Raw genomic sequence first — 25,332 nt, 5'->3', positions numbered from 1 at the left:
GGTGGAGACAGGTGATGTTACAGAGGTGGAAGTAGGTGGTCTTGGTGATGAGACGATACGGGGTCTGAAGCTCAGCTCAAATAGGACGCCAAGGCTGCAAACAGTCTGGTTCAGCCTGAGACAGTGGGCAGGGAGGGGGATTGGGTCGGTGGAGAGAACTATTGGACACAGGCTCAAAATAGTTAAAGGGAATTATAGGACTGAAATCATGAAATTCTTCTTCACACAGGAAGTGATCATCATTTGGCGTGGACTCAGGACAGAGGTGGAAATGATGAGTCAGCAAAGAATCTGTTTTTGGTGGTGTTAGTTGAGGGATAAATGTTAGCAAGGATACCAGGACAACCCCACTTCTTCAAATAGTGCCATGGGATCTCTTGCATCCAGGGCCTCAGTTTAATGTCTCCTTTGAAATACTGCACCTCCGCCAGTGCTGCACTTCCTCAGTACTACACTGGAGTATCAGCATGGATTATGGGCGCAAATGCTGGGGTGGGACTTGAATCCACAACCTTCGAACTCAGAAGCTCCCACTGAGCCTAGGCTGGCACCTCGTTGACACTCTCACTGATTCACTCTTGAAAGCTAAGTTGGATTAAAACCCTTGAGTTGATGCTTTAAGTTTTTTCATCCAGGAGCGGACTTGACTCCAGTGCAGATTGTTGGGACACAATCTCCTCTATGTGTAAAGATCCTACACAGAATGAATTTGGGCAGCTGCTAATCTTCCTCTAATTGGACATCGACACTAATTGGCACTCTCGCCCAGATGGCTGGAGAAACGTCCCACCCTGAGGCACATTGGTGTGGCAGAGGGAGCTTTGCCTGGGATCTAACTGTACGATACCTCGGCCCTGACACTGGGGCCGCAATTTTGCCGGCGCCCAACGGATCTGATTAGTGGCGGGTCAGCTGTGAAATTTAAAATGATTATGAGTAGAGAACCCACTGTCAAAGCGTGCCCATCTACATTTCCTGATGTCATGTCTGCCAGTGCTGAGCAGACCCGACAGGCAGTGGCGGGGGACCCAATTCAAATCATTAGTGGCTTGTTTACAGCCACTTAACAATGCTTTTTCCCAGCTTTTTAACTTTCACAGGTCTCCCACGAGTTTCCCGCTGTGCCTAGACCTCATCAGTGAAGCTGAGGCAGAAGGTCAGTGGCCATTGAATCAGCTGGTGAGTTGGCAGCTTCAACTGTCAACTCAAAGCTCCCAGCTGATTTAGATATCTTCCCTTAAGCACTAGCATCTCTAAACTGCATTTCCACTACAGATTCAGGACGCTGCAAGTCTTTACACAAGTCTCCATCCAGTCTGACCTCATTACCTCCCCCACCATTGACAGATCACTTCTGTCATCTCTACTTCACCTGCCATCTATTCCATCAGCATGGGTGCCCTTTATACTCTCTCACCTTGGTCCTCAGAATCGGACCACGATCAGCCCCAACACCACCAGCACCAGGCATACCAACACCAACACCAACCTTCTCCACAATCACCTGATGCTGCACAGGACACAGGGCATCAGCACCCGAGCACATTGCTGCCCGGGAGGCCAGGGATGGCCTCACCATGGCCAGATTTACTTCACTTGACTCTGTACACCCTGGATGCCACATGATGCACCAGATTGGCACCACCCCACACCAACACCATAAAGCAGCCCTACAATGCCCAAGCCATTCCTTTCACACTCATCAGCATTGTCTCACCATTCACTGCAACTCACTAAGCCACTTCCAAAGGTGCACACAGATCTGTCCAAGAAAGCAAAGTGTTGAAAATAAAAATTTCAATGTTTGACAGCACATTAACAGAAACTTCACATGAACATTGGCTAAAACACACAAGTGCCTACCCTTGTGTGTTGTTAGTTGGTATGATTGGACTAGGATGAGGGTGAGTGTGAGGGGTGGCTACTGAGATGGGGATGTGATAATGTAGATAGAAAGGGATGGGTGGAGGTGCAAGGTAAGTTGGAGTAAGGATGTGCAGGAGTACGGTAGGGAAGGCAGAGTGATGGGGATGTGATGAGTGGCACCGCAGGATGAGGTTGAGTGTGGCTTTGCAGTAACTACTGAGGTCATTGAAAGGTTTGCGCCACTGCAGCCAGGTACTCCTGACAACATCCCTGCTTGTGCCCTTCTGTGCAACGTGCAACCAGGCTGCGTTGGTCTCCTGGGGAGGTTGGAAGGGAAGAGAACCTCCCTGCATGCTGTGACTCCCCCCATAATGCTGCAGAACACTGACAGCACAACCGTCAAAGTAAATTTGCACGTGGTCCCTTTAAGGAAACTGGCTGATGACACATCATAAATTACGTCATCAGACCCGCTTCCTTCAATTGGCTGGGAAACGTGCAGGGCGGGTTTAATAAGCCCAAACAGGGGAAAGTAATGTCGGAGGCCAGGATGGAGCCAGCAGCGAGGCCGAGACCCACCTCAGACCTGCCAGGGGAGGGAAATCATGGCCTGGCTGTGTGAGACGAGAAGTGTTCCATTCCCCAGCACTAACACTGCTCTCACCTTGATCAGCACTAAAATTGACCCAAAAGAGAAACATAATTGAAACTCTCGGAGGGCCCAGAGTTGGAAACAGCGCAAGGATCAGTCAACCTGCTGAGTATACTGAAGTACTGTGTAGACCAGAATTTATTGATTCCTCGGCTGTCACATAAAAAGGTATCCATGGCAACACAACATCACGACTTAGCCGTGCTCGGACTGGTAATACTGAATGAAAGGCACACTGGAATCCGTGCCCATTGGAGACAATTCGACCAGGAAGCGCCTCACCAATAGGTCAAGCTCACAGTGCTTGAGATGAAGACTGATCCAATGAGGGAAGCCCTACACTGTTAACACCAAACTTCTGACGGTGACAGCGGAACAAATACATACCCAAAGTGCAGGAAGCCTCGCCATAGAGGCTGACCTCTGACCTAGGTAGGGAGCTACCTTTTTGCCATGCCAAGGGTTTTTACTGTGGACTATGAGCTTCCCTCCCGGCAGTCTTAACTTCAAGCACTGTGAGCTTGACCAGATTGCTGCCTGCCCCTCACCTCTCCATTCATCACATCTCATCTCCGAAACCCTTTCATAACCAGATCCACACGAGATCTGCATTCATCCACTTACAGTGCTGCTAAAACCACAGGCCACAGAAACACAACAAAAGCAGCCGCCATTTTAACAACTTTTTTATTTTGACATTTATAATAGAAATAGATGTTTTCTTTCAGTAATAATAAAGTTTGTGGGATGTGGCAAAAATATATAAACCTGATAGTCCAGAAACCGAGCAAAAATGAACAAGATAAAGTGGACATGCCCTGGGAACAGTCAGAGTTCAAATCCCACTCCCTCTCTAATCCGGAATTTGAACCATACTCTGGCACAAACAGCATTGACTTGTCACAGAATGATACCGCACAGAAGGAGGCCATTCAGCCCATCGTGCCTGTGCCGGCTCTTTGGTAGACCTATCCGATTGGTCCCACTCCCCTGCTCTTTACACATAACCCTGTATTTTATTCCTTTTTAAGTATTTCTCCAATTCCCTTTTGAAAGTTATTGAATCTGCTTCCGCCGCCCTCTCAGGCAGCGCGTTCCAGATCATAACTCGCTGCGTAAAAAAATTCTCCTCCTCTCCCCTCTGGTTCTTTTGCCAAGTACCTTCAATCTGTGTCCTCTGGTTACCGACCCTCCTGCCGCTGGAAACAGTTCCTCCTGATTTACTCCATCAAAATCCTTCGCGGTTTTGAACACCACTATCAAATCTCCCCTTAATCGTCTCTGCTCTAAGGAGAACAACCCCAGCTTCTTCAGTCTCTCCATATAACTGAAGCCCCTTATCCCTGGTACCATTCTAGCAAATCTACTCTTCAGCCGGAATCTGATGCTAACTGGTGTTGTCAGCCAGTCTGAGGAGGGCGCAGAGGAACAGGAGGAGGCCATTCAGCCCCTCCAGCCTGTTCCGCCATTCAATCAGATCAGGGCTGATCTGCACCTCAAATCCATTTTCCTGCCTTTGCGCCACATCCCTTGATATCCTTACCCAACAAAAATCTACCAATATCAGTCTTGAAAATGTCACTGATCCCCAGCACCCACAGCCTGTTTGGGGGAGTGAGTTCCAGATTTTGCCCCTGAACGCCTTGGCTCTAACTTTAAGATTGTGCCCTAAGTAGTGAATGGAATTGTGGATCCTGTCATTTTTAGCCCATGCCTATCGTGCAAATCACAGCTTCTCCTGAACCTGTAAAATATTCATAAATCATGTATGCACATGTGTAAGGAGCAGTTGGTTTTAGGGTCGATTTCTCAGTGTAAAATGGTGCATATCAAAATCCAAAAGTACAGTAATTGTTCACAAGTGTGAAAACGGTGCAAATTCCGGATTTTATTCTGAAACCCCGCTCCAGAAGTGGGATTCCCGTGAGAGGGAGTGACTATTAGGACACCCTCGCTCTTGCCCAGCATTCCTTGTGGTTTTGTGTCACAGCTTCCATTGCACTGTGCCGCGCCCCTAAACCAGATCACCAATGAGAATCTCCCATTGTTAACAGGTCCTGCTAAAGCACCCGGGGAGGCGGGAGGATCTATACATGTGACACTTCCGTTTCTCACAGATGGTGGGGCACTAATGACTGACGAAACTTCCTCGCTTGTATTGGTGCGCAGGGTGTCAGTTGCCAGGGTTACCAGTGACACTCTCCCACGGCCCTGTCATGCCAGCTGAGTACGACACCCATTGATTCACATCTTGTTGTTCATTATCGCTGTGTTAAGGGGTTTCCTGGAGTGTGTCCATGAAGAAGTGATCTCCTTTCACAAGGAGTGAAGTTGTCTGGCTAACGCATGGGCTTTATCCTGATGCATGATGTCAGACAGAACCTGCGGTGCCGATGAAGATCTGTTTAACACGGTTTCTTTGTTGAATACTGAGAGCTGTGTAGACTGAGGGAAAGGGGGTAACTTGCTGAAGGATTCTCCTTCAAACTCGGGTTCTTTCACTGTCCCTTGGGCCACAGCCAGGTTGCTGGGTGCCTCACTTGTGATGCATGTCCTCCATGGTCACCCGTCCCCAGCTACCAAGGATGAAGGTTTCAATGTCGCACTCGTTCTCACCCCGAGCGATCTTGAAGTATCCGTTCTCACCCCAGTTCCTCCCCCAGGAGTTGGCGGCAATCTGGAAGAGGAAGAAAGAGGAAGAGGTGAGGGAAGAAGGAAATTACCGATGAATGTTCCACAATCACAATTGGTGGCAGCTCCTCAGACCCTCCCAGGGACACCAGCCCACACCCTGCAAAGTGTCCTTTCCTCCCTCATGTTTGGGAAGGTCCAAAGGAGGCCTGGTGCAGTACTGAGCAAAGCAGGCCAGGTAGGTTGATGTTTTTGTTGCTCTGTGCTGTGTTGGATGTTCAACAGTGGCAGCGGTGGGGGAGCTACAACTGGCCTCAGTATCCCTGGGCGTGGGAGAGGACAAACATCAACCAGAGAGAGATTTACTCTGTATCTAACCCGTTCTGTACCATTCCCCAGCACATTCTCATATCCTCAATAGCATACAAAACAAAAAAAGCCCTGTGTGTGTTGTGTGGTTGTAGTTTGGACGTACCCAGTATTGGCGAATCTGTCCATCATATCCTTGCTCTTCACCCCATCTACACAACAAACACAAAGAGTCTTCTGATTAGAATAAAGTTTAAAGTCCTGAGTTATTAGTCAGAAAAAACATTCCTTTCAAAAGTTTATTGCCTCTCGAACATTACACAAGGTCAGAAGGACAAAACATGTGAGACGAGCTGTGCTGGTGCTTTGCTTGTTCGGTGACGTGCCGGGTTGCTGTGGGGGGCCAGGGGGGTTTCATGGGTGGGTGGATCGGAGGTCATGGCATTTCACGGGTGGGGGTGTCGGGGGTCGTGGCATTTCACGGGTGGGTGGGGGGGTCGTGGCGTTTCACGGGGGTGGGGTCGGGGGTGTTTCACGGGTGGGTGGGGGGGTCGTGGCGTTTCACGGGGGTGGGGTCGGGGGTGTTTCACGGGTGGGTGGGGGGGTCGGGGGTCGTGGCGTTTCACGCATGGGTGGGGGGTCGGGGGCCATGGTGTTTCACGGGTGGGTGAGGGGGTCGGGGGTCGTGGCATTTCACGGGTGGGGGGTCGGGGGTCGTGGCGTTTCATGGGTGGGGAGGTCGGGGGTCATGGTGTTTCACGGGGGGTCAGGGGTCGTGGCGTTTCATGGGGTGGAGTCAGGGGTCGGGGCGTTTCACGGGGGATCAGGGGTCGTGTCGTTTCATGGGGGTCAGGGGTCATGGTGTTTCACGGGTGGGGGGTCAGGGGTCATGGTGTTTCACGGGGGGGTCAGGGGTCATGGCGTTTCACGGGGTGGAGTCAGGGGTCGGGGCGTTTCACGGGGGATCAGGGGTCGTGTCGTTTCATGGGGGTCAGGGGTCATGGTGTTTCACGGGTGGGGGGTCAGGGGTCATGGTGTTTCACGGGGGGGTCAGGGGTCATGGCGTTTCACGGGGTGGGGTCAGGGGTCGGGGCGTTTCACGGGTGGGGGTGTTGGGGTCGGGGCATTTCACGGGTGGGTGTCGGGGGTCGTGGCGTTTCACGGGTGGGGGTGTTGGGGATCATGGCGTTTCACGGGTGGGGGTCGGAGGTTGGGGCGTTTCACGGGGGTGGGGGGTCAGGGGTCGTGGTGTTTCACGGGTGGGGGTGTTGGGGGTCGGGGCGTTTCACAGGTGGGGTGTCCGGGGTCGTGGTGTTTCACGGGTGGGGTGGGTGGAGGTCGGGGCGTTTCACGGGTGGGGTCAGGGGTCGGGGCATTTCACGGGGGGTCAGGGGTCATGGCGTTTCACGGGGGTGGGGTCGGGGGTTGGGGCATTTCACGGGGGTGGGGTCGGGGGTCAGGGCGTTTCACGGGGGTCGGGGCGGAGGAGCCTCGATCAGCAGGGCCCCAGACTTTCCTTGTGGTATCCGCTGAGGAAAGGTTGAGACTTACCTTCGAGAGCTTCCTCCTCTTCCCCACCAGCTTTTACTCAGCAGGCCGTTAAAATGCCATTGGGGTTCTATAGCCATCATAGGACCCCAATTAACATACATTAATGAGGTTCCTGCCCGAGTCAGGCAGGCTCCTTGGCCACCTTAAAGGAGGGCCAAGTTCAGATGGTGGCGGGCGGGAATCGCGTGCGAACTGGGGGGGTAAGTCTTTGCACAGATATTTGAACTGCACGCTCGCCCTATTCCTGCTGGGTGGGGTGGGTTAGAATTCCCCCCTTTACTGTCTGCCTCACACATAATGAATGGCCACTTGGCGGTGGGGGAGGGTTGCAGTTACAAGTGGAACTGTCCTCCAGCGAGAATCAGGGCAGGAGTGGAGCGAGTTGGGAAACATGTTGAATAGTTGAACTGTCCAGCTCAGTCCCAAATCAAAACCCTATGATTGAGGGGTGACTCGACTCGGACTGTTGGGACAATCCCAGCTACCTTCAATCCAAGCCTTTCACAAGGTAGACGCAGGTGTGACCTTCTCCTGGAGGATTGGGAATGAGGCAGATAGAAGTTTACACACTCAAATTCTTCCTCCTTCTGCTCCCCAAATGATTGAAGAACATCCTTGTGTTGTTGGAGAGAGATTATTTATTGAGATGTCAAAGGGCTGCACAGTGTAGAGTCTGGAGCCAACCGCCCCCAGCCCCAACCTATGTCACCAGCTCTGTGTCCAGGTTCTTTGTGAGTTAAGAGAAAGACTGGACTTGCCCTTCCTCTACGTGCTAAGTTCACTTCACTTTCCGCCTGGGGACAACAGCTGGAAGAGGCCAACTCCCAGCCTGAGGTCACTGTGCAGATTCCATCCAGGAATACAAAACAATACAGGGACAAGTTCAATACTGCGAGTACTTCCGGCACATATCTGGGCAGGATTCCACCTGAACACTGATTAAACCGGCTATCAGAGGGCAGCCAAGCCGTGAGTCACCTATTGTCAGAGGAGTCTTTCCTCGGATTGCGGATAGCATGCGCCACATATTTATCAAATTCCGCATTAGAAACAGAACAAACATTCTATTCTTGTCGCTTCTCTTTAAATACACACCAGCTCTTGGCCTGGACACTCCGCTGATAATGAAACACGTGTGGGGAAATCTCCCAGCCCACTTTACTCAACCTCTGTGTCGTCTTTTTCCTGGCAGTGTCCGCAGTTAATGGGACAGAGGAGCACAGCAAGTCCAGGCACCTGAATCAATGCCACCGACACCAGGATCTCAATATACCAACAGACAGGGTCTCAGTCTGTGTCAGTGATTACACCGACCGACAGGGTCTCACTCTGTGTCAGGTTTTCAAAAGACCACACAAGACCTGAATTCCAGATGTGAGGTGAGAGTGACTGCCCTAGACATCAAGATAGCATTTGACCGAGTGTGGCATCAAGGAGCCCTAGTAACACTGAAGTCAATGGGGATCGGGGGAAAACTCTCCACTGACTGGAGTCATACCTAGCATAAAGGAAGATGGTTGTGGTTCTTGAAGACCAATCATCACAGCCCCAGGACATCGCTGCAGGAGTTCCTCAGGGCAGTGTCCTAGGCCCAACCATCTTCAGCTGCTTCATCAATGACCTTCCCTCCAACATAAGGTCAGAAATGGGGATGTTCACTGATGATTTCACAGTGTTCAGTTCCATTCACAATTCCTCAGATAATGAAATAGTCCATGCCCGCATGCAGCAAGACTGGGACAAGATCCACGTTTGGGCTGATAAGTGGCAAGTAACATTCACGCCACACAAGTGACAAGCAATGACTATCTCCAACAAGTGAGGGTCTAACCACCTTCCCTTGACATTAAATGGCATTAGCCCTTGATATTCAACGGCATTACCATTGCCAAATCCCCCACCATCAACATCCTGGGGGTCACCATTGACCAGAAACTTAACTGGACCAGCCACATAAATACTGTGGCAACAAGAGCAGGTCAGAGGCTGGGTATTCTGTGGTGAGTGTCTCACCTCCTGACTCTCCAAAGCCTTTCCACCATCTACAAGGCACAAGTAAGGAGTGTGATGGAATACTCTCCACTTGCCTGGATGAGTGCAGCTCCAACAACACTCAAGAAGCTCGACACCATCCAGGACAAAGCAGCCCACTTGATTGGCACCCCATCCACCACCTTAAACATTCACTCCACCACCAGCGTACCGTGGCTGCAGTGTGTACCACCTACAAGATGCACTGTAGCAACTCGCCAAGGTTTCTTCGGCAGCATCTATCATCATGCTTATAAAGATCCTTCTATAATCTGCCCATGTCTTGGGCATTCTAATATTGGTACAGTGAAATAATCATTGTACTGACAGTGAAATAATCATTGTACTGACAGTGAAATAATCATTGTACTGACAGTGAAATAATTATTGTACTGACAGTGAAATAATCATTCTACTCACAGTGAAATAATCATTGTACTGACAGTGAAATAATCATTCTACTGACAGTGAAATAATCATTCTACTGAGAGTGAAATAATTATTGTACTGACAGTGAAATAATCATTCTACTCACAGTGAAATAATCATTGTACTGACAGTGAAATAATCATTGTACTGACAGTGAAATAATCATTGTACTGACAGTGAAATAATCATTCTACTGACAGTGAAATAATCATTCTACTGACAGTGAAATAATCATTCTACTGACAGTGAAATAATCATTCTACTGACAGTGAAACAATCATTCTACTGACAGTGAAATAATCATTCTACTCAGTGAAATAATCATTCTACTGACAGTGAAATAATCATTCTACTGACAGTGAAATAATCATTGTACTGACAGTGAAATAATCATTGTACTGACAGTGAAATAATCATTCTACTGACAGTGAAATAATCATTCTACTGACAGTGAAATAATCATTCTACTGACAGTGAAATAATCATTCTACTGACAGTGAAATAATCATTCTACTGACAGTGAAACAATCATTCTACTGACAGTGAAATAATCATTCTACTGACAGTGAAACAATCATTCTACTGACAGTGAAATAATCATTCTACTGACAGTGAAACAATCATTCTACTGACAGTGAAATAATCATTCTACTGACAGTGAAATAATCATTCTACTGACAGTGAAACAATCATTCTACTGACAGTGAAATAATCATTCTACTGACAGTGAAATAATCATTCTACTGACAGTGAAATTTCCAATCACAGTGAAATTGTGAACAAATGCATTGTTTAGTGCACAAGCAACAGTGACATAAGGTTCAGGAATGAATGGAAAGCAGAGAGATTTTCCCCAAATCCAGAGTGGAAGTACGGCAAGGCACCAAACTACCACATTGCAGAATTTAAATAAGTCAAAGTGTCTGGGAGGTTTCTGGCTGGGAAATTGCTTATTCGGGGAACAGAAAAGCTCATTGCTGCAGGATTTAAAATGTAAAGCCATGTGAATCAATGGGTTGGTAGCACAGCAGCAAGATTACTGGCAAAACCCTGTCCCAGATTCAGCAGCAAGGCTGTGGAAGGGGCTGCGGGACAAGCTCAGGCAGAGGAGGAGGCCCGGTTTTGGAAGGGAGTGGTGCTGGTGCTCATAACAATTGCTGAATGTATTGGGCAGCCAGCCAGCGAGTTACCGCCACAAGTTGGAGAGCGTGGAGGAGCCCAGTGTCAACCTGTGTGGTGTTGTGGTGCTGGGCATCAATACCCTGCAGTCTAACATGGAATGTGTGGTCACCTCCATGGACACTGCAGCTGGCTCCTCCCTACAGGGGTGAATGGCACCATGGCATGCTCATACAGGGGCCATGCAGAATCTGGGCTCCACCATCTCCTCCACGTTGGACAGGCTGAGAGACACGATGGACCTACCGTCTACTCTGCCACAGACCAGTGGGAGTGCTGAGCTGCAGCCCCATGGCAGGGGGCAGTCGTGCAATGGGCATGGAATGTGTTGCCCCCCTATCTCAGGGTGGCAGCACATCTGCACCCTCGCCACGCTCTCAACCAATACCCACCCTGATGGCAGAAAGCCAGCTGGGCCACACTGCCCTGGCAGCTGGCGAGATGCTGCAGTCTGTAAGTGGCCCTCTCAGCCCCAAGCTCCTCGATCTGGAATCCGCTGCCTGAAAGGGCGGTGGAAGCAGATTCAATAGTAACTTTCAAAAGGGAATTGGATAAATACTTGAAAAGGAAAAATTTGCCAGGCTGTGGGGAAAGAACAGGGGAGTGGGACTAATTGGAGAGCTCTTTCAAAGAGCCGGCACAGGCACGATGGGCTGAATGGCCTCTTTCTGTGCTGGGTGATTCTATGATTCTAGGTCACTGACCACAAGCATCTCATCGGAACTCCTGATGGACTGAAACTCCTGACAGGGCGCCATATTTTCAGCCAGTTTTGTGCTGTAGGAGCTTATTCCCGGGGATTGGAATGCTTTCCATGTGGGACAAGCGGTATCAGCACCAGACATTCCCACAGCAAGCGTAGAACAATCAGATTTCACATCAGCACCTCACAGGCTGCAGAGAGGAGACTGTCATCCCCAAGGGTCTGGCCTGCATTTGTAGCCAGGCCCCAGCAGTGAATGACCCACAGAACCCCTCCAGGCACTGTACATTGTGATAGGGGAGGCTGATGCACACACCTCTGTCGAATGGAATAATGTTATCGCTTGCACACAGACAAGTGTTGCTGGTCTCGCTCGCCTATGCTATCAGCCGAAGGCAATTCTCTTCACGCACAGCTGAGAATATTTCATGAGTTCAGCGATTCCCACATCCCGTGAACGAATTTTAAAAAAAGTTGACTGCATAGAGCAGGCACTCACAGTGCAATAAGCAAGCTTCCAGTGCAGGGGGAGCTCTGGCGTCTCGCTTGACACTAGTATGTCCAGGGGAATCATTGTGCTCTCGCTTTTGCCATCATTAGTTTCTTTCGCTCATTTTCAGTCATCTCCATGTTTTCCTATTGGAATTGTTTCATCTTTTCACTTTCCTGCCCTCGAACCCGTTAAGTTGTGCTCCCGTCTCATTGGTGCCAGTAGACCTCTGGTACACCTCCAAACTGGTCATTTTTTGTGTGGAGTGCGGATAGTGAGCAGCCGAAGTGAGGAGCAGGCTAGCTGACCATGGCGGGCAGTGTAGGGTCACAGCTGGATCTAGTCTTGTCCTGACCCAAGATTGCGACAAGCAATTTTTCAACGCTCCTTTCCTTCCCTGACCTGGGGTTCTGAGATCATTTGGCAGCCTGGGAATGGAAGCTGCTGGGACCTCAGCGTTTAATAATTCATCCTGCAGGGAAGCCTCGCGCCTACTCTGAGGTCTCCAAATTCAACAAAGAAGAAGGGACAAGCAAAGGCCACCAGGCACCACCAGCCCGCCTCCTTTCAACAAATGAAAGTCACCTATCCGTCTCTCAATCCCTTCTCCCACTAAAATCTATCTAACTGGCTCTGTAAACCATTTACACTCTCGGCTTCAACGGGCCAGTCTGTCCTGAATTTCCTACAAATCACTTATAGACCCGTAAACCCTGACTTTAACCTAACCCCCACCCCCCCTCCCGAGAGCATGGGGGAGGTTCATTCTAACGCCTGTGTCACACCCCGGCACATTTTACGCTCTGACTTCAATGGGATGGGTTGCGACACTGGCGCCTGACCCGATCCCACAATTACCCTCCCTCCCCCCCGCCGTCTATTATTGATTATATTGGGAGACTCTTCTTTCAAATCTCTGTTGATTGCCTTCCATTCTCACTCCTCCTGTATTTAACTTTATTTGAACCAAGTCCCAGCACCGATCATTCCTTACCCTGTGATTTTAACCGAGTGGGTCCCATGTCTACGGAATTTCTCCGGTTTTTCCGCCATCACTGGTGTGTGTCTGTAAACCCCGCTTCTGTACACAAAGAAATCTTCATGCACCTCCAGCAGCGCTGTGAAAGGATATAGGAGATATGTCAGCATTCATTCTACAGTCCCACCGTAATCCGTTTTTTTATTCATTCACAAGATGTTGACGTCGCTGGCAAGGCCAGCATTTATTGCCCATTCCTAATTGCCCTAGAGAAGGTGGTGGTGGTGGGCTGCCTTCTTGAATATAACTGAGTGTCTCGCTAGACCATTTCAGAGGGCAGTTAAGAGTCAACCACATTGCTGTGGGTCTGGAGTCACATATAGGCCAGACCGGGTAAGGACGGCAGACTTCCTTCCCTAAAAGACATTCATGAACCAGATGGGTTTTTACAACAATCCGGTAGTTTCAGGATCACCATTACTGATACCAGTTTTTTATTCCAGATTTATTTCATTGAATTTAAATTCCCCAGCTGCACGGGTTTGAACTCAGTCTCCGGATCATTAGTCCAGGCCTCTGAATTACTAGTCCAGCAACATAACCACTATGTTCCCGTATCCACCATAGTCCCACCGTAATCCCACCCCAAATGTCACTTAATGCAGCCATGACACAAATAAAGCCAGGTCCATATCTGTGCGCTCCCAGTACAGACGCACTCTGGGAAATATCCTGGTGTGTGCACGATATTCCCAGTTTGTCCATTTACAAATTGAACTTGGGATAACCCAGAATTTGTCCTCCATTTGTTGATAAAACTGTGATGCTGACGACATGAGCTGGAATCACCGGTGGATTCCTGGCTGGTATCAGACACACGGCTATTGTATACAAGGAAGGGACATCTGGCCATTCAAACCAGGCATTTCCAACACAACATGGACATTCAAAGAAAAACTTCCAAATGTCCATGAAACGTCCCCCTGACCCTGAGGGTGATGAGAGCAAATGATACCAGGATATCACGATCAATTCTAACTGCCATTATCCAACACTGACTGACCACAGGTCTCTTTCTGGTCCTGGCCTCCTGTCACCGGCCAATTGTCCACACTCTGACTTGTTTACACTTAGTGAGCTGGCTCTATAATACAGCAGTAGTGCATGGAGTAGACATTTAAAAAATGTATTCGTTCATGGGATGTGGACGTCGCTGGCAAGGCCAGCATTTATTGCCCATCCCGAACTGCCCTCGAGAAGATGGTGATGAACTGCCTTCTTGAACCGCTGCAGTCCGTGTGGTGAAGGTAGTGCCACAGCTGACTTTGCCATAGCGGTTTGGTATAACTGAGTGGCATGCTAGGTAGTTCAGAGGGCAGTTAAGAGTCAAACTCATTGCTGTGAGTCTGGAGTCACATATCGGCCAGACCAGGTAAGGACAGCAGATTTCCTTCCCTAAAGGACATTAGTGAACCAGAGGGGTTTTTACGACAATCCGGTCACCATTGCTGATACTAGCTTTTTAATTCCAGATTTATTTAATTAACTGAACTTAAATTCCTCCAGCTGCCTTGAACTCATGTCTCCGGATTACTAGTCCAGGCCTCTGGATTACTAGTCCAGTAACATAACTATTCTTCTACCGTACCGCATTATACTTCCTGGTCAAAGGCCATTGACCCAAAGACACCCCTTTTATGGGAGGGAAGTGCTGTATCTGAATGAGATGGCAATCAGTTTGGACAACAAGGTTAATTGAGAGGTCAGGACTCCACCAAGCTTGACCACTAGACGGAAGAGCAATCCGTGAGCTAAGGGTTCAAGTGGCAACAGCACAGATTCATCCAGGGTCAAAGGTTACCAACATGGAAGCTGTTTCTGAGAGCTCATTGGCCTGTCCTGCTCCTCAGCAGTAATTTTCTCAGAATGGTCTGGTGGACGATCAGCAGCTCAGACAATTCACTGAGGGGTGAATTATTTTGTGCCGAGGGATCTATTACGCCCGTCTGAGAAGGCAGATAGGGTCACAGTTCAACATCTCAGCCTAAAGGTGGCATCTCTGACAGTGCAGTACTCCCTGAGTACTGCACTGGAGTGTCAGCCCAGATTATATACTCAAGTCTCTGGAGTGGGGCTTGAACCCACGATCTTCTGAATCAGAGGCAAGAGTGCTGCTGACTGGGCCACAGCTGGCACACCAGTGAGGGGTGTGGGTTATATCAGAGTGTTACAGTGAGGGGTGTGGGGTATATCAGAGTGTTACAGTGAGGGGTGTGGGGTATATCAGAGTGTTACAGTGAGGGGTGTGGGGTATATCAGAGTGTTACAGTGAGGGGTGTGGGGTATATCAGAGTGTTACAGTGAGGGGTGTGGGGTATATCAGAGTGTTACAGTGAGGGGTGTGGGGTATATCAGACTGTTACAGTGAGGGGTGTGGGGTATATCAGAGTGTTACAGTGAGGGGTGTGGGGTATATCAGTGTGTTACAGTGAGGGGTGTGGGGTATATCAGAGTGTTACAGTGAGGGGCGTGGGGTATAGCAGAGTGTTACAGTGAGGGGTGTGGGGTATATCAGAGTGTTACAGTGAGGGGTGTGGGGTATATCAGAGTGTTACAGTGAGGGGTGTGGGGTATATCAGTGTGTTACAGTGAGGGGTGTGGGGTATATCAGAGTGTTACAGTGAGGGGCGTGGGGTATAGCAGAGTGTTACAGTGAGGGGTGTGGGGTATATCAGAGTGTTACAGTGAGGGGTGTGGGGGATATCAGAGTGTTACAGTGAGGGGTGTGGGGTATATCAGAGTGTTACAGTGAGGGGTGTGGGGTATATCAGAGTGTTACAGTGAGGGGTGTGGGGTATAGCAGAGTGTTACAGTGAGGGGTGTGGGGTATATCAGAGTGTTACAGTGAGGGGTGTGGGGTATATCAGTGTGTTACAGTGAGGGGTGTGGGGTATATCAGAGTGTTACAGTGAGGGGTGTGGGGTATATCAGAGTGTTACAGTGAGGGGTGTGGGGTATATCAGAGTGTTACAGTGAGGGGTGTGGGGTATAGCAGAGTGTTACAGTGAGGGGTGTGGGGTATATCAGAGTGTTACAGTGAGGGGTGTGGGGTATAGCAGAGTGTTACAGTGAGGGGTGTGGGGTATAGCAGAGTGTTACAGTGAGGGGTGTGGGGTATATCAGAGTGTTACAGTGAGGGGTGTGGGGTATATCAGAGTGTTACAGTGAGGGGTGTGGGGTATATCAGAGGGTTACAGTGAGGGGTGTGGGGTATAGCAGAGTGTTACAGTGAGGGGTGTGGGGTATAGCAGAGTGTTACAGTGAGGGGTGTGGTGTATATCAGAGTGTTACAGTGAGGGGTGTGGGGTATATCAGTGTGTTACAGTGAGGGGTGTGGGGTATATCAGAGTGTTACAGTGAGGGGTGTGGCGTATATCAGAGTGTTACAGTGAGGGGTGTGGGGTATATCAGAGTGTTACAGTGAGGGGTGTGGGGTATATCAGAGTGTTACAGTGAGGGGTGTGGGGTATAGCAGAGTGTTACAGTGAGGGGTGTGGGGTATATCAGGGTGTTACAGTGAGGGGTGTGGGGTATATCAGAGTGTTACAGTGAGGGGTGTGGTGTCTATCAGAGTGTTACAGTGAGGGGTGTGGGGTATAGCAGAGTGTTACAGTGAGGGGTGTGGGGTATATCAGAGTGTTACAGTGAGGGGTGTGGGGGATATCAGAGTGTTACAGTGAGGGGTGTGGGGGATATCAGAGTGTTACAGTGAGGGGTGTGGTGTCTATCAGAGTGTTACAGTGAGGGGTGTGGGGTATATCAGAGTGTTACAGTGAGGGGTGTGGGGTATATCAGAGTGTTACAGTGAGGGGTGTGGGGGATATCAGAGTGTTACAGTGAGGGGTGTGGGGTATATCAGAGTGTTACAGTGAGGGGTGTGGGGGATATCAGAGTGTTACAGTGAGGGGTGTGGGGTATATCAGAGTGTTACAGTGAGGGGCGTGGGTTATATCAGAGTGTTACAGTGAGGGGTGTGGGGTATATCAGAGTGTTACAGTGAGGGGTGTGGGGTATATCAGAGTGTTACAGTGAGGGGTGTGGGTATATCAGAGTGTTACAGTGAGGGGTGTGGGGGATATCAGAGTGTTACAGTGAGGGGTGTGGGGTATATCAGAGTGTTACAGTGAGGGGTGTGGGGTATATCAGAGTGTTACAGTGAGGGGTGTGGGGGATATCAGAGTGTTACAGTGAGGGGTGTGGGGATATCAGAGTGTTACAGTGAGGGGTGTGGGGTATATCAGAGTGTTACAGTGAGGGGTGTGGGGTATATCAGAGTGTTACAGTGAGGGGTGTGGGGGATATCAGAGTGTTACAGTGAGGGGTGTGGGGTATATCAGAGTGTTACAGTGAGGGGTGTGGGGTATATCAGAGTGTTACAGTGAGGGGTGTGGGGTATATCAGAGTGTTACAGTGAGGGTGTGGGGGATATCAGAGTGTTACAGTGAGGGGTGTGGGGTATATCAGAATGTTACAGTGAGGGGTGTGGGGTATATCAGAGTGTTACAGTGAGGGGTGTGGGGTATATCAGAGTGTTACAGTGAGGGGTGTGGGGCATATCAGAGTGTTACAGTGAGGGGTGTGGGGTATATCAGAGGGTTACAGTGAGGGGTGTGGGGTATATCAGAGTGTTACAGTGAGGGGTGTGGGGTATATCAGAGTGTTACAGTGAGGGGTGTGGGGTATATCAGAGTGTTACAGTGAGGGGTGTGGGGTATATCAGAGTGTTACAGTGAGGGGTGTGGGGTATATCAGAATGTTACAGTGAGGGGTGTGGGGTATATCAGAGTGTTACAGTGAGGGGTGAGGGGTATATCAGAGTGTTACAGTGAGGGGTGTGGGGTATATCAGAGTGTTACAGTGAGGGGTGTGGGGTATATCAGAGTGTTACAGTGAGGGGTGTGGGGTATATCAGAGTGTTACAGTGAGGGGTGTGGGGTATATCAGAATGTTACAGTGAGGGGTGTGGGGTATATCAGAGTGTTACAGTGAGGGGTGTGGGGTATATCAGAGGGTTACAGTGAGGGGTGTGGGGTATATCAGAGTGTTACAGTGAGGGGTGTGGGGTATATCAGAGTGTTACAGTGAGGGGTGTGGGGTATATCAGAATGTTACAGTGAGGGGTGTGGGGTATATCAGAGTGTTACAGTGAGGGGTGTGGGGTATATCAGAGGGTTACAGTGAGGGGTGTGGGGTATATCAGAGTGTTACAGTGAGGGGTGTGGGGGATATCAGGGTGTTACAGTGAGGGGTGTGGGGTATATCAGAGTGTTACAGTGAGGGGTGTGGTGTATATCAGAGTGTTACAGTGAGGGGTGTGGGGTATATCAGTGTGTTACAGTGAGGGGTGTGGGGTATATCAGAGATTTACAGTGAGGGGTGTGGGGGATATCAGAGTGTTACAGTGAGGGGTGTGGGGTATAGCAGAGTGTTACAGTGAGGGGTGTGGGGTATATCAGAGAGTTATAGTGAGGGGTGTGGTGTATATCAGAGTGTTACAGTGAGGGGTGTGGGGTATATCAGTGTGTTACAGTGAGGGGTGTGGGGTATATCAGAGTGTTACAGTGAGGGGTGTGGCGTATATCAGAGTGTTACAGTGAGGGGTGTGGGGTATATCAGAGTGTTACAGTGAGGGGTGTGGGGTATATCAGAGTGTTACAGTGAGGGGTGTGGGGTATAGCAGAGTGTTACAGTGAGGGGTGTGGGGTATAGCAGAGTGTTACAGTGAGGGGTGTGGTGTATATCAGAGTGTTACAGTGAGGGGTGTGGGGTATATCAGTGTGTTACAGTGAGTGGTGTGGGGTATATCAGAGTGTTACAGTGAGGGGTGTGGCGTATATCAGAGTGTTACAGTGAGGGGTGTGGGGTATATCAGAGTGTTACAGTGAGGGGTGTGGGGTATATCAGAGTGTTACAGTGAGGGGTGTGGGGTATAGCAGAGTGTTACAGTGAGGGGTGTGGGGTATATCAGGGTGTTACAGTGAGGGGTGTGGGGTATAGCAGAGTGTTACAGTGAGGGGTGTGGGGTATATCAGAGTGTTACAGTGAGGGGTGTGGGGTATATCAGAGTGTTACAGTGAGGGGTGTGGGGTATATCAGTGTGTTACAGTGAGGGGTGTGGGGTATATCAGAGTGTTACAGTGAGGGGTGTGGGATATATCAGAGTGTTACAGTGAGGGGTGTGGGGTATAGCAGAGTGTTACAGTGAGGGGTGTGGGGTATATCAGAGTGTTACAGTGAGGGGTGTGGGGTATATCAGAGTGTTACAGTGAGGGGTGTGGGGTATAGCAGAGTGTTACAGTGAGGGGTGTGGGGTATATCAGAGTGTTACAGTGAGGGGTGTGGGGTATATCAGAGTGTTACAGTGAGGGGTGTGCGGTATATCAGAGTGTTACAGTGAGGGGTGTGGGTTATATCAGAGTGTTACAGTGAGGGGTGTGGGGTATATCAGAGTGTTACAGTGAGGGGTGTGGGGTATATCAGAGTGTTACAGTGAGGGGTGTGGGGGATATCAGAGTGTTACAGTGAGGGGTGTGGGGTATATCAGAATGTTACAGTGAGGGGTGTGGGGTATATCAGAGTGTTACAGTGAGGGGTGTGGGGTATATCAGAGTGTTACAGTGAGGGGTGTGGGGTATATCAGAGTGTTACAGTGAGGGGTGTGGGGTATATCAGAGTGTTACAGTGAGGGGTGTGGGGTATATCAGTGTGTTACAGTGAGGGGTGTGGGGTATATCAGAGTGTTACAGTGAGGGGTGTGGGATATATCAGAGTGTTACAGTGAGGGGTGTGGGGTATAGCAGAGTGTTACAGTGAGGGGTGTGGGGTATATCAGAGTGTTACAGTGAGGGGTGTGGGGTATATCAGAGTGTTACAGTGAGGGGTGTGGGGTATAGCAGAGTGTTACAGTGAGGGGTGTGGGGTATATCAGAGTGTTACAGTGAGGGGTGTGGGGTATATCAGAGTGTTACAGTGAGGGGTGTGGGGTATATCAGAGTGTTACAGTGAGGGGTGTGGGGTATATCAGAGTGTTACAGTGAGGGGTGTGGGGTATATCAGAGTGTTACAGTGAGGGGTGTGGGGTATATCAGAGTGTTACAGTGAGGGGTGTGGGGGATATCAGAGTGTTACAGTGAGGGGTGTGGGGTATATCAGAGTGTTACAGTGAGGGGTGTGGGGTATAGCAGAGTGTTACAGTGAGGGGTGTGGGGTATATCAGAGTGTTACAGTGAGGGGTGTGGGGGATATCAGAGTGTTACAGTGAGGGGTGTGGGGTATATCAGAGTGTTACAGTGTGTGGTGTGGGGTATATCAGAGTGTTACAGTGAGGGGTGTGGGGTATATCAGAGTGTTACAGTGAGGGGTGTGGGGTATATCAGAGTGTTACAGTGAGGGGCGTGGGGTATATCAGAGTGTTACAGTGAGGGGTGTGGGGTATATCAGAGTGTTACAGTGAGGGGTGTGGGGTATATCAGAGTGTTACAGTGAGGGGTGTGGGGTATATCAGTGTGTTACAGTGAGGGGTGTGGGGTATATCAGAGTGTTACAGTGAGGGGTGTGGGGTATATCAGAGTGTTACAGTGAGGGGTGTGGGGTATATCAGAGTGTTACAGTGAGGGGTGTGGGGTATAGCAGAGTGTTACAGTGAGGGGTGTGGGGTATATCAGAGTGTTACAGTGAGGGGTGTGGGGTATATCAGAGTGTTACAGTGAGGGGTGTGGGGTATATCAGAGTGTTACAGTGAGGGGTGTGGGGTATATCAGAGTGTTACAGTGAGGGGTGTGGGGTATATCAGAGTGTTACAGTGAGGGGTGTGGGGTATATCAGAGTGTTACAGTGAGGGGTGTGGGGGATATCAGAGTGTTACAGTGAGGGGTGTGGGGTATATCAGAGTGTTACAGTGAGGGGTGTGGGGTATAGCAGAGTGTTACAGTGAGGGGTGTGGGGTATATCAGAGTGTTACAGTGAGGGGTGTGGGGGATATCAGAGTGTTACAGTGAGGGGTGTGGGGTATATCAGAGTGTTACAGTGAGGGGTGTGGGGTATATCAGAGTGTTACAGTGAGGGGTGTGGGGTATATCAGAGTGTTACAGTGAGGGGTGTGGGGTATATCAGAGTGTTACAGTGAGGGGTGTGGGGTATATCAGAGTGTTACAGTGAGGGGTGTGGGGTATATCAGAGTGTTACAGTGAGGGGTGTGGGGTATAGCAGAGTGTTACAGTGAGGGGTGTGGGGTATAGCAGAGTGTTACAGTGAGGGGTGTGGGGTATATCAGTGTATTACAGTGAGGGGTGTGGGGTATATCAGTGTATTACAGTGAGGGGTGTGGGGTATATCAGAGTGTTACAGTGAGGGGTGTGGGGTATATCAGAGTGTTACAGTGAGGGTTGTGGGGTATATCAGAGTGTTACAGTGAGGGGTGTGGGGTATAGCAGAGTGTTACAGTGAGGGGTGTGGGGTATAGCAGAGTGTTACAGTGAGGGGTGTGGGGTATATCAGTGTATTACAGTGAGGGGTGTGGGGTATATCAGTGTATTACAGTGAGGGGTGTGGGGTATATCAGTGTGTTACAGTGAGGGGTGTGGGGTATATCAGAGTGTTACAGTGAGGGGTGTGGGGTATATCAGTGTATTACAGTGAGGGGTATGGGGTATATCAGTGTGTTACAGTGAGGGGTGTGGGGTATATCAGTGTGTTACAGTGAGGGGTGTGGGGTATATCAGTGTATTACAGTGAGGGGTGTGGGGTATATCAGTGTATTACAGTGAGGGGTGTGGGGTATATCAGTGTGTTACAGTGAGGGGTGTGGGGTATATCAGTGTATTACAGTGAGGGGTGTGGGGTATATCAGTGTGTTACAGTGAGGGGTGTGGGGTATATCAGAGTGTTACAGTGAGGGGTGTGGGGTATATCAGAGTGTTACAGTGAGGGGTGTGGGGTATGTCAGTGTATTACAGTGCGTGGTGTGGGGTATAGCAGTGTATTACAGTGAGGGGTGTGGGGTATATCAGTGTGTTACAGTGAGGGGTGTGGGGTATATCAGAGTGTTACAGTGAGGGGTGTGGGGTATATCAGAGTGTTACAGTGAGGGATGTGGGGTATAGCAGAGTGTTACAGTGCATGGTGTGGGGTATATCAGAGTGTTACAGTGAGGGGTGTGGGGTATAGCAGAGTGTTACAGTGAGGGGTGTGGGGTATATCAGAGTGTTACAGTGAGGGGTGTGGGGTATAGCAGTGTGTTACAGTGAGGGGTGTGGGGTATATCAGAGTGTTACAGTGAGGGATGTGGGGTATATCAGAGTGTTACAGTGTGTGGTGTGGGGTATAGCAGAGTGTTACAGTGAGAGGTGTGGGGTATAGCAGTGTAATACAGTGCGTGGTGTGGGGTATAGCAGTGTGTTACAGTGAGGGGTGTGGGGTATAGCAGAGTGTTACAGTGAGGGGTGTGGGGTATATCAGAGTGTTACAGTGAGGGGTGTGGGGTATAGCAGTGTGTTACAGTGAGGGGTGTGGGGTATATCAGAGTGTTACAGTGAGGGGTGTGGGGTATATCAGAGTGTTACAGTGAGGGGTGTGGGGTATATCAGAGTGTTACAGTGAGGGTGTGGGGTATATCAGTGTGTTACAGTGAGGGGTGTGGGGTATATCAGAGTGTTACAGCGAGGGGTGTGGGGTATATCAGAGTGTTACAGTGAGGGGTATATCAGAGTGTTACAGTGAGTGGTGTGCGGTATATCAGAGTGTTACAGTGAGGGGTGTGGGGTATATCAGAGTGTTATAGTGAGGGGTGTGGGGTATATCAGAGTGTTACAGTGAGGGGTGTGGGGTATATCAGAGTGTTACAGTGAGGGGTGTGGGGTATATCAGAGTGTTACAGTGAGTGGTGTGCGGTATATCAGTGTGTTACAGTGAGGTGTGTGGTGTATATCAGAGTGTTACAGTGAGGGGTGTGGGGTATAGCAGTGTGTTACAGTGAGGGGTGTGGGGTATATCAGAGTGTTACAGTGAGGGGTGTGGGGTATAGCAGTGTGTTACAGTGAGGGGTGTGGGGTATATCAGAGTGTTACAGTGAGGGGTCATAGAGCCATAGAGTCATAGAGTTTTACAGCACAGAAAGAGGCCCTTCGGCCCATCGTGTCTGCGCCGCCCATCCATCCCTGTCCAGTCTAATCCCATTTTCCAGCATTTGGTCCATAGCCCTGTATGCAATGGCATTTCAAGTGCTCATCCAAATGCTTCTTGAATGTTGTGAGGGTTCCTGCCTCTACCACCCTTTTAGGCATTGAGTTCCACATTCCAACCACCCTCTGGGTGAAAAAGTTCCTCCTCAAATCCCCTCTAAATCTCCTGCCCCTTACCCTGAATCTATGCCCCCTTGTTATTGACCCCCCTACTAAGGGGAAAAGTTCCTCTTTGTCTACCCTATCTATGCCCCTCATCATTTTGTACACCTCAATCAGGTCCCCCCTCAGCCTTCTTTGCTCCGAGGAAAACAACCCCAGCCTGTTTAGTCTTTCTTCATAGCTGAGGCGCTCCATCCCAGGTAACATCCTGGTGAATCCTAAAACTCTTCAACTTGGTTCTGAGTGTCGGTTATTTCCCTGATATCTGGAACAAAGGACTCAAAAAGCCCATATACAAAAGTGGGGACAAAATCGACCCAAACAACTATCGAGGCATCTGTGTAAACAGTAACCTGGGGAAGGTATTCTGTAGCATCATAAACAAAAGACTTATAAACTTCCTTGAGGAGCACAATGTCTTGAGTAAAAGCCAAATTGGATTCCTGCCAAACTATAGAACATCCGATCATATCTTCTCCCTACAGACCCTAATTGACAAACACGTTCACCATAACAAAAGCAAAATCTACGCATGCTTTGTAGATTTGTGTGGGCAGCACGGTGGCATAGTGGTTAGCACTGTTGCCTCACAGCGCCAGGGACCCGGGTTCGAATCCGGCCTTGGGCGACTGTCTGTGTGGAGTTTGCACATTCTCCCCGTGTTTGCGTGGGTTTACTCCGGGTGCTCCGGTTTCCTCCCACAGTCCAAAGATGTGCAGGTTAGGTTGATTGGCTATGATAAATTGACCCTTAGTGTTAGGGGGATTAAATACGTGGGGTTACGGGGATAGGGTGGGATATGTAGGGGTTACGGGGATCGGGTGGGATATGTGTCGGTGCAGGCTCGATGGGCCGAAATGGCCTCTATCTGCACTGTGGGGTTTTCTGTGATTTCTGTGATTTCTGTGATTTCCAGAAGGCTTTCGACTCCATCTGGCATGACGGTTTATTCCTGAAACTTATCGAAAGCGGGGTAGGAGGGAAAACATATGATGTAATTAAATCAATGTATACAAACAACAAATGTGCAGTTAAAATTGGAGACAAACAAACAAAATACTTCCCACAGGGGCGGGGGGTGACGCAGGGCTCGCCAATCTCACCGACACTCTTTAATATTTACATAAATGGATTGGCAAAACTACTTGAACAATCTACAGCACCCGGCCTCACCCTATATGAATCCAAGGTTAAATTCCTCCTCTATGCAGACGACCTGGTTCTGCTGTCACCAACTAAAGAGGGGCTACAGCAGAACCTGGACCTGCTGGAGTCGTACTGCCAGACTTGGGCCCTGACAATAAATCCCCAAAAAACCAAAGTCCTTGTGTTCCAGCAAAGATCCAAACATCAGGGACCCAAAATAAATTTCACAGTAGGAACAACCAAAATTGAACAAACCACTAACTACACATACTTGGGCTTAAAAATCAGTTCTACGGGAAACTTCAAACTGGCTGTGAATGAACTGAAAGAGAAAGCAAGAAGGGCTTTCTATGCCATCAAAAAATCAATCCAAATAGAAATCCCAATTAGCATTTGGCTCAAAATTTTCAAATCAGTAATTGAACCAATTGCACTCTATGGCAGTGAGGTATGGGGACTGCTAACACAACAAGAATTTGCAAAATGGGACAAACACCCAATTGAGATCCGACATGCAGAATTCTGTAAAAGTATCCTCCGGACTCAAAGGAAAACAGTAAACAATGCATGCAGGGCGGAACTAGGCCAATATCCATTAATAATCACTATCCAAAAAAGAGCCACCAAATTTTGGAATCACCTATAAATGAGCAATCCCCAATGCTATCACTACGACGCCCTGAAATGCCAAGAGCTGACCATAAAGAAGAATACCCTCAGTCAACTAGTCCTGGGACTCAGTGAAGTAACTACTAACAATACTAACAATAACCAGCCCCAGGACAGTGACAGGGTAACACAAAGAATTCGACCCAACACAATCGTCGCTAAGCAAAAGGAAAAATATCTGACATATTGGGCAGAAACAACAAAAACCCAAAGCAAACTCAATTGCTACTTGGCCCTAAACAGACAATACAACATAGCTGATTACCTGACCATGGTAAAGGATAACAAACTGAGAAG

The 25,332-nt window shown here is 49.2% G+C and overlaps 1 protein-coding gene across 4 annotated transcripts in view; it reads right to left on the bottom strand.

Moving 5' to 3' along the window:
• Positions 1-3,188: 3,188 nt before the first annotated feature.
• tinagl1 (tubulointerstitial nephritis antigen-like 1) overlaps positions 3,189-25,332 on the bottom strand; it is a 235,816-nt gene continuing 213,672 nt past the window's right edge. For 3 of the 4 annotated variants that reach the window (XM_085962312.1, XM_085962310.1, XM_085962313.1), the window contains exons 10-12: positions 12,836-12,959; positions 5,625-5,670; positions 3,189-5,195 (exon numbers count right to left, since the gene is read on the bottom strand). In XM_085962312.1, the coding sequence (XP_085818438.1) occupies positions 5,055-5,195; positions 5,625-5,670; positions 12,836-12,959 (311 nt within the window). In that variant the 3' untranslated portion in view covers positions 3,189-5,054. The remainder of the gene's footprint in view (positions 5,196-5,624; positions 5,671-12,835; positions 12,960-25,332) is intronic. The other variant, XM_085962314.1, reaches the window with a different exon arrangement.

This window comes from Somniosus microcephalus, chromosome 20, assembly GCF_052327205.1.
Source record: "Somniosus microcephalus isolate GS21.2 chromosome 20, FLI_Smic_1.0, whole genome shotgun sequence".
In the NCBI taxonomy this organism is placed as follows: domain Eukaryota; kingdom Metazoa; phylum Chordata; class Chondrichthyes; order Squaliformes; family Somniosidae; genus Somniosus; species Somniosus microcephalus.
The sequence above is the reverse complement of the archived record's forward strand: the minus strand, read 5'-3'. Positions and strand labels throughout refer to the sequence as shown.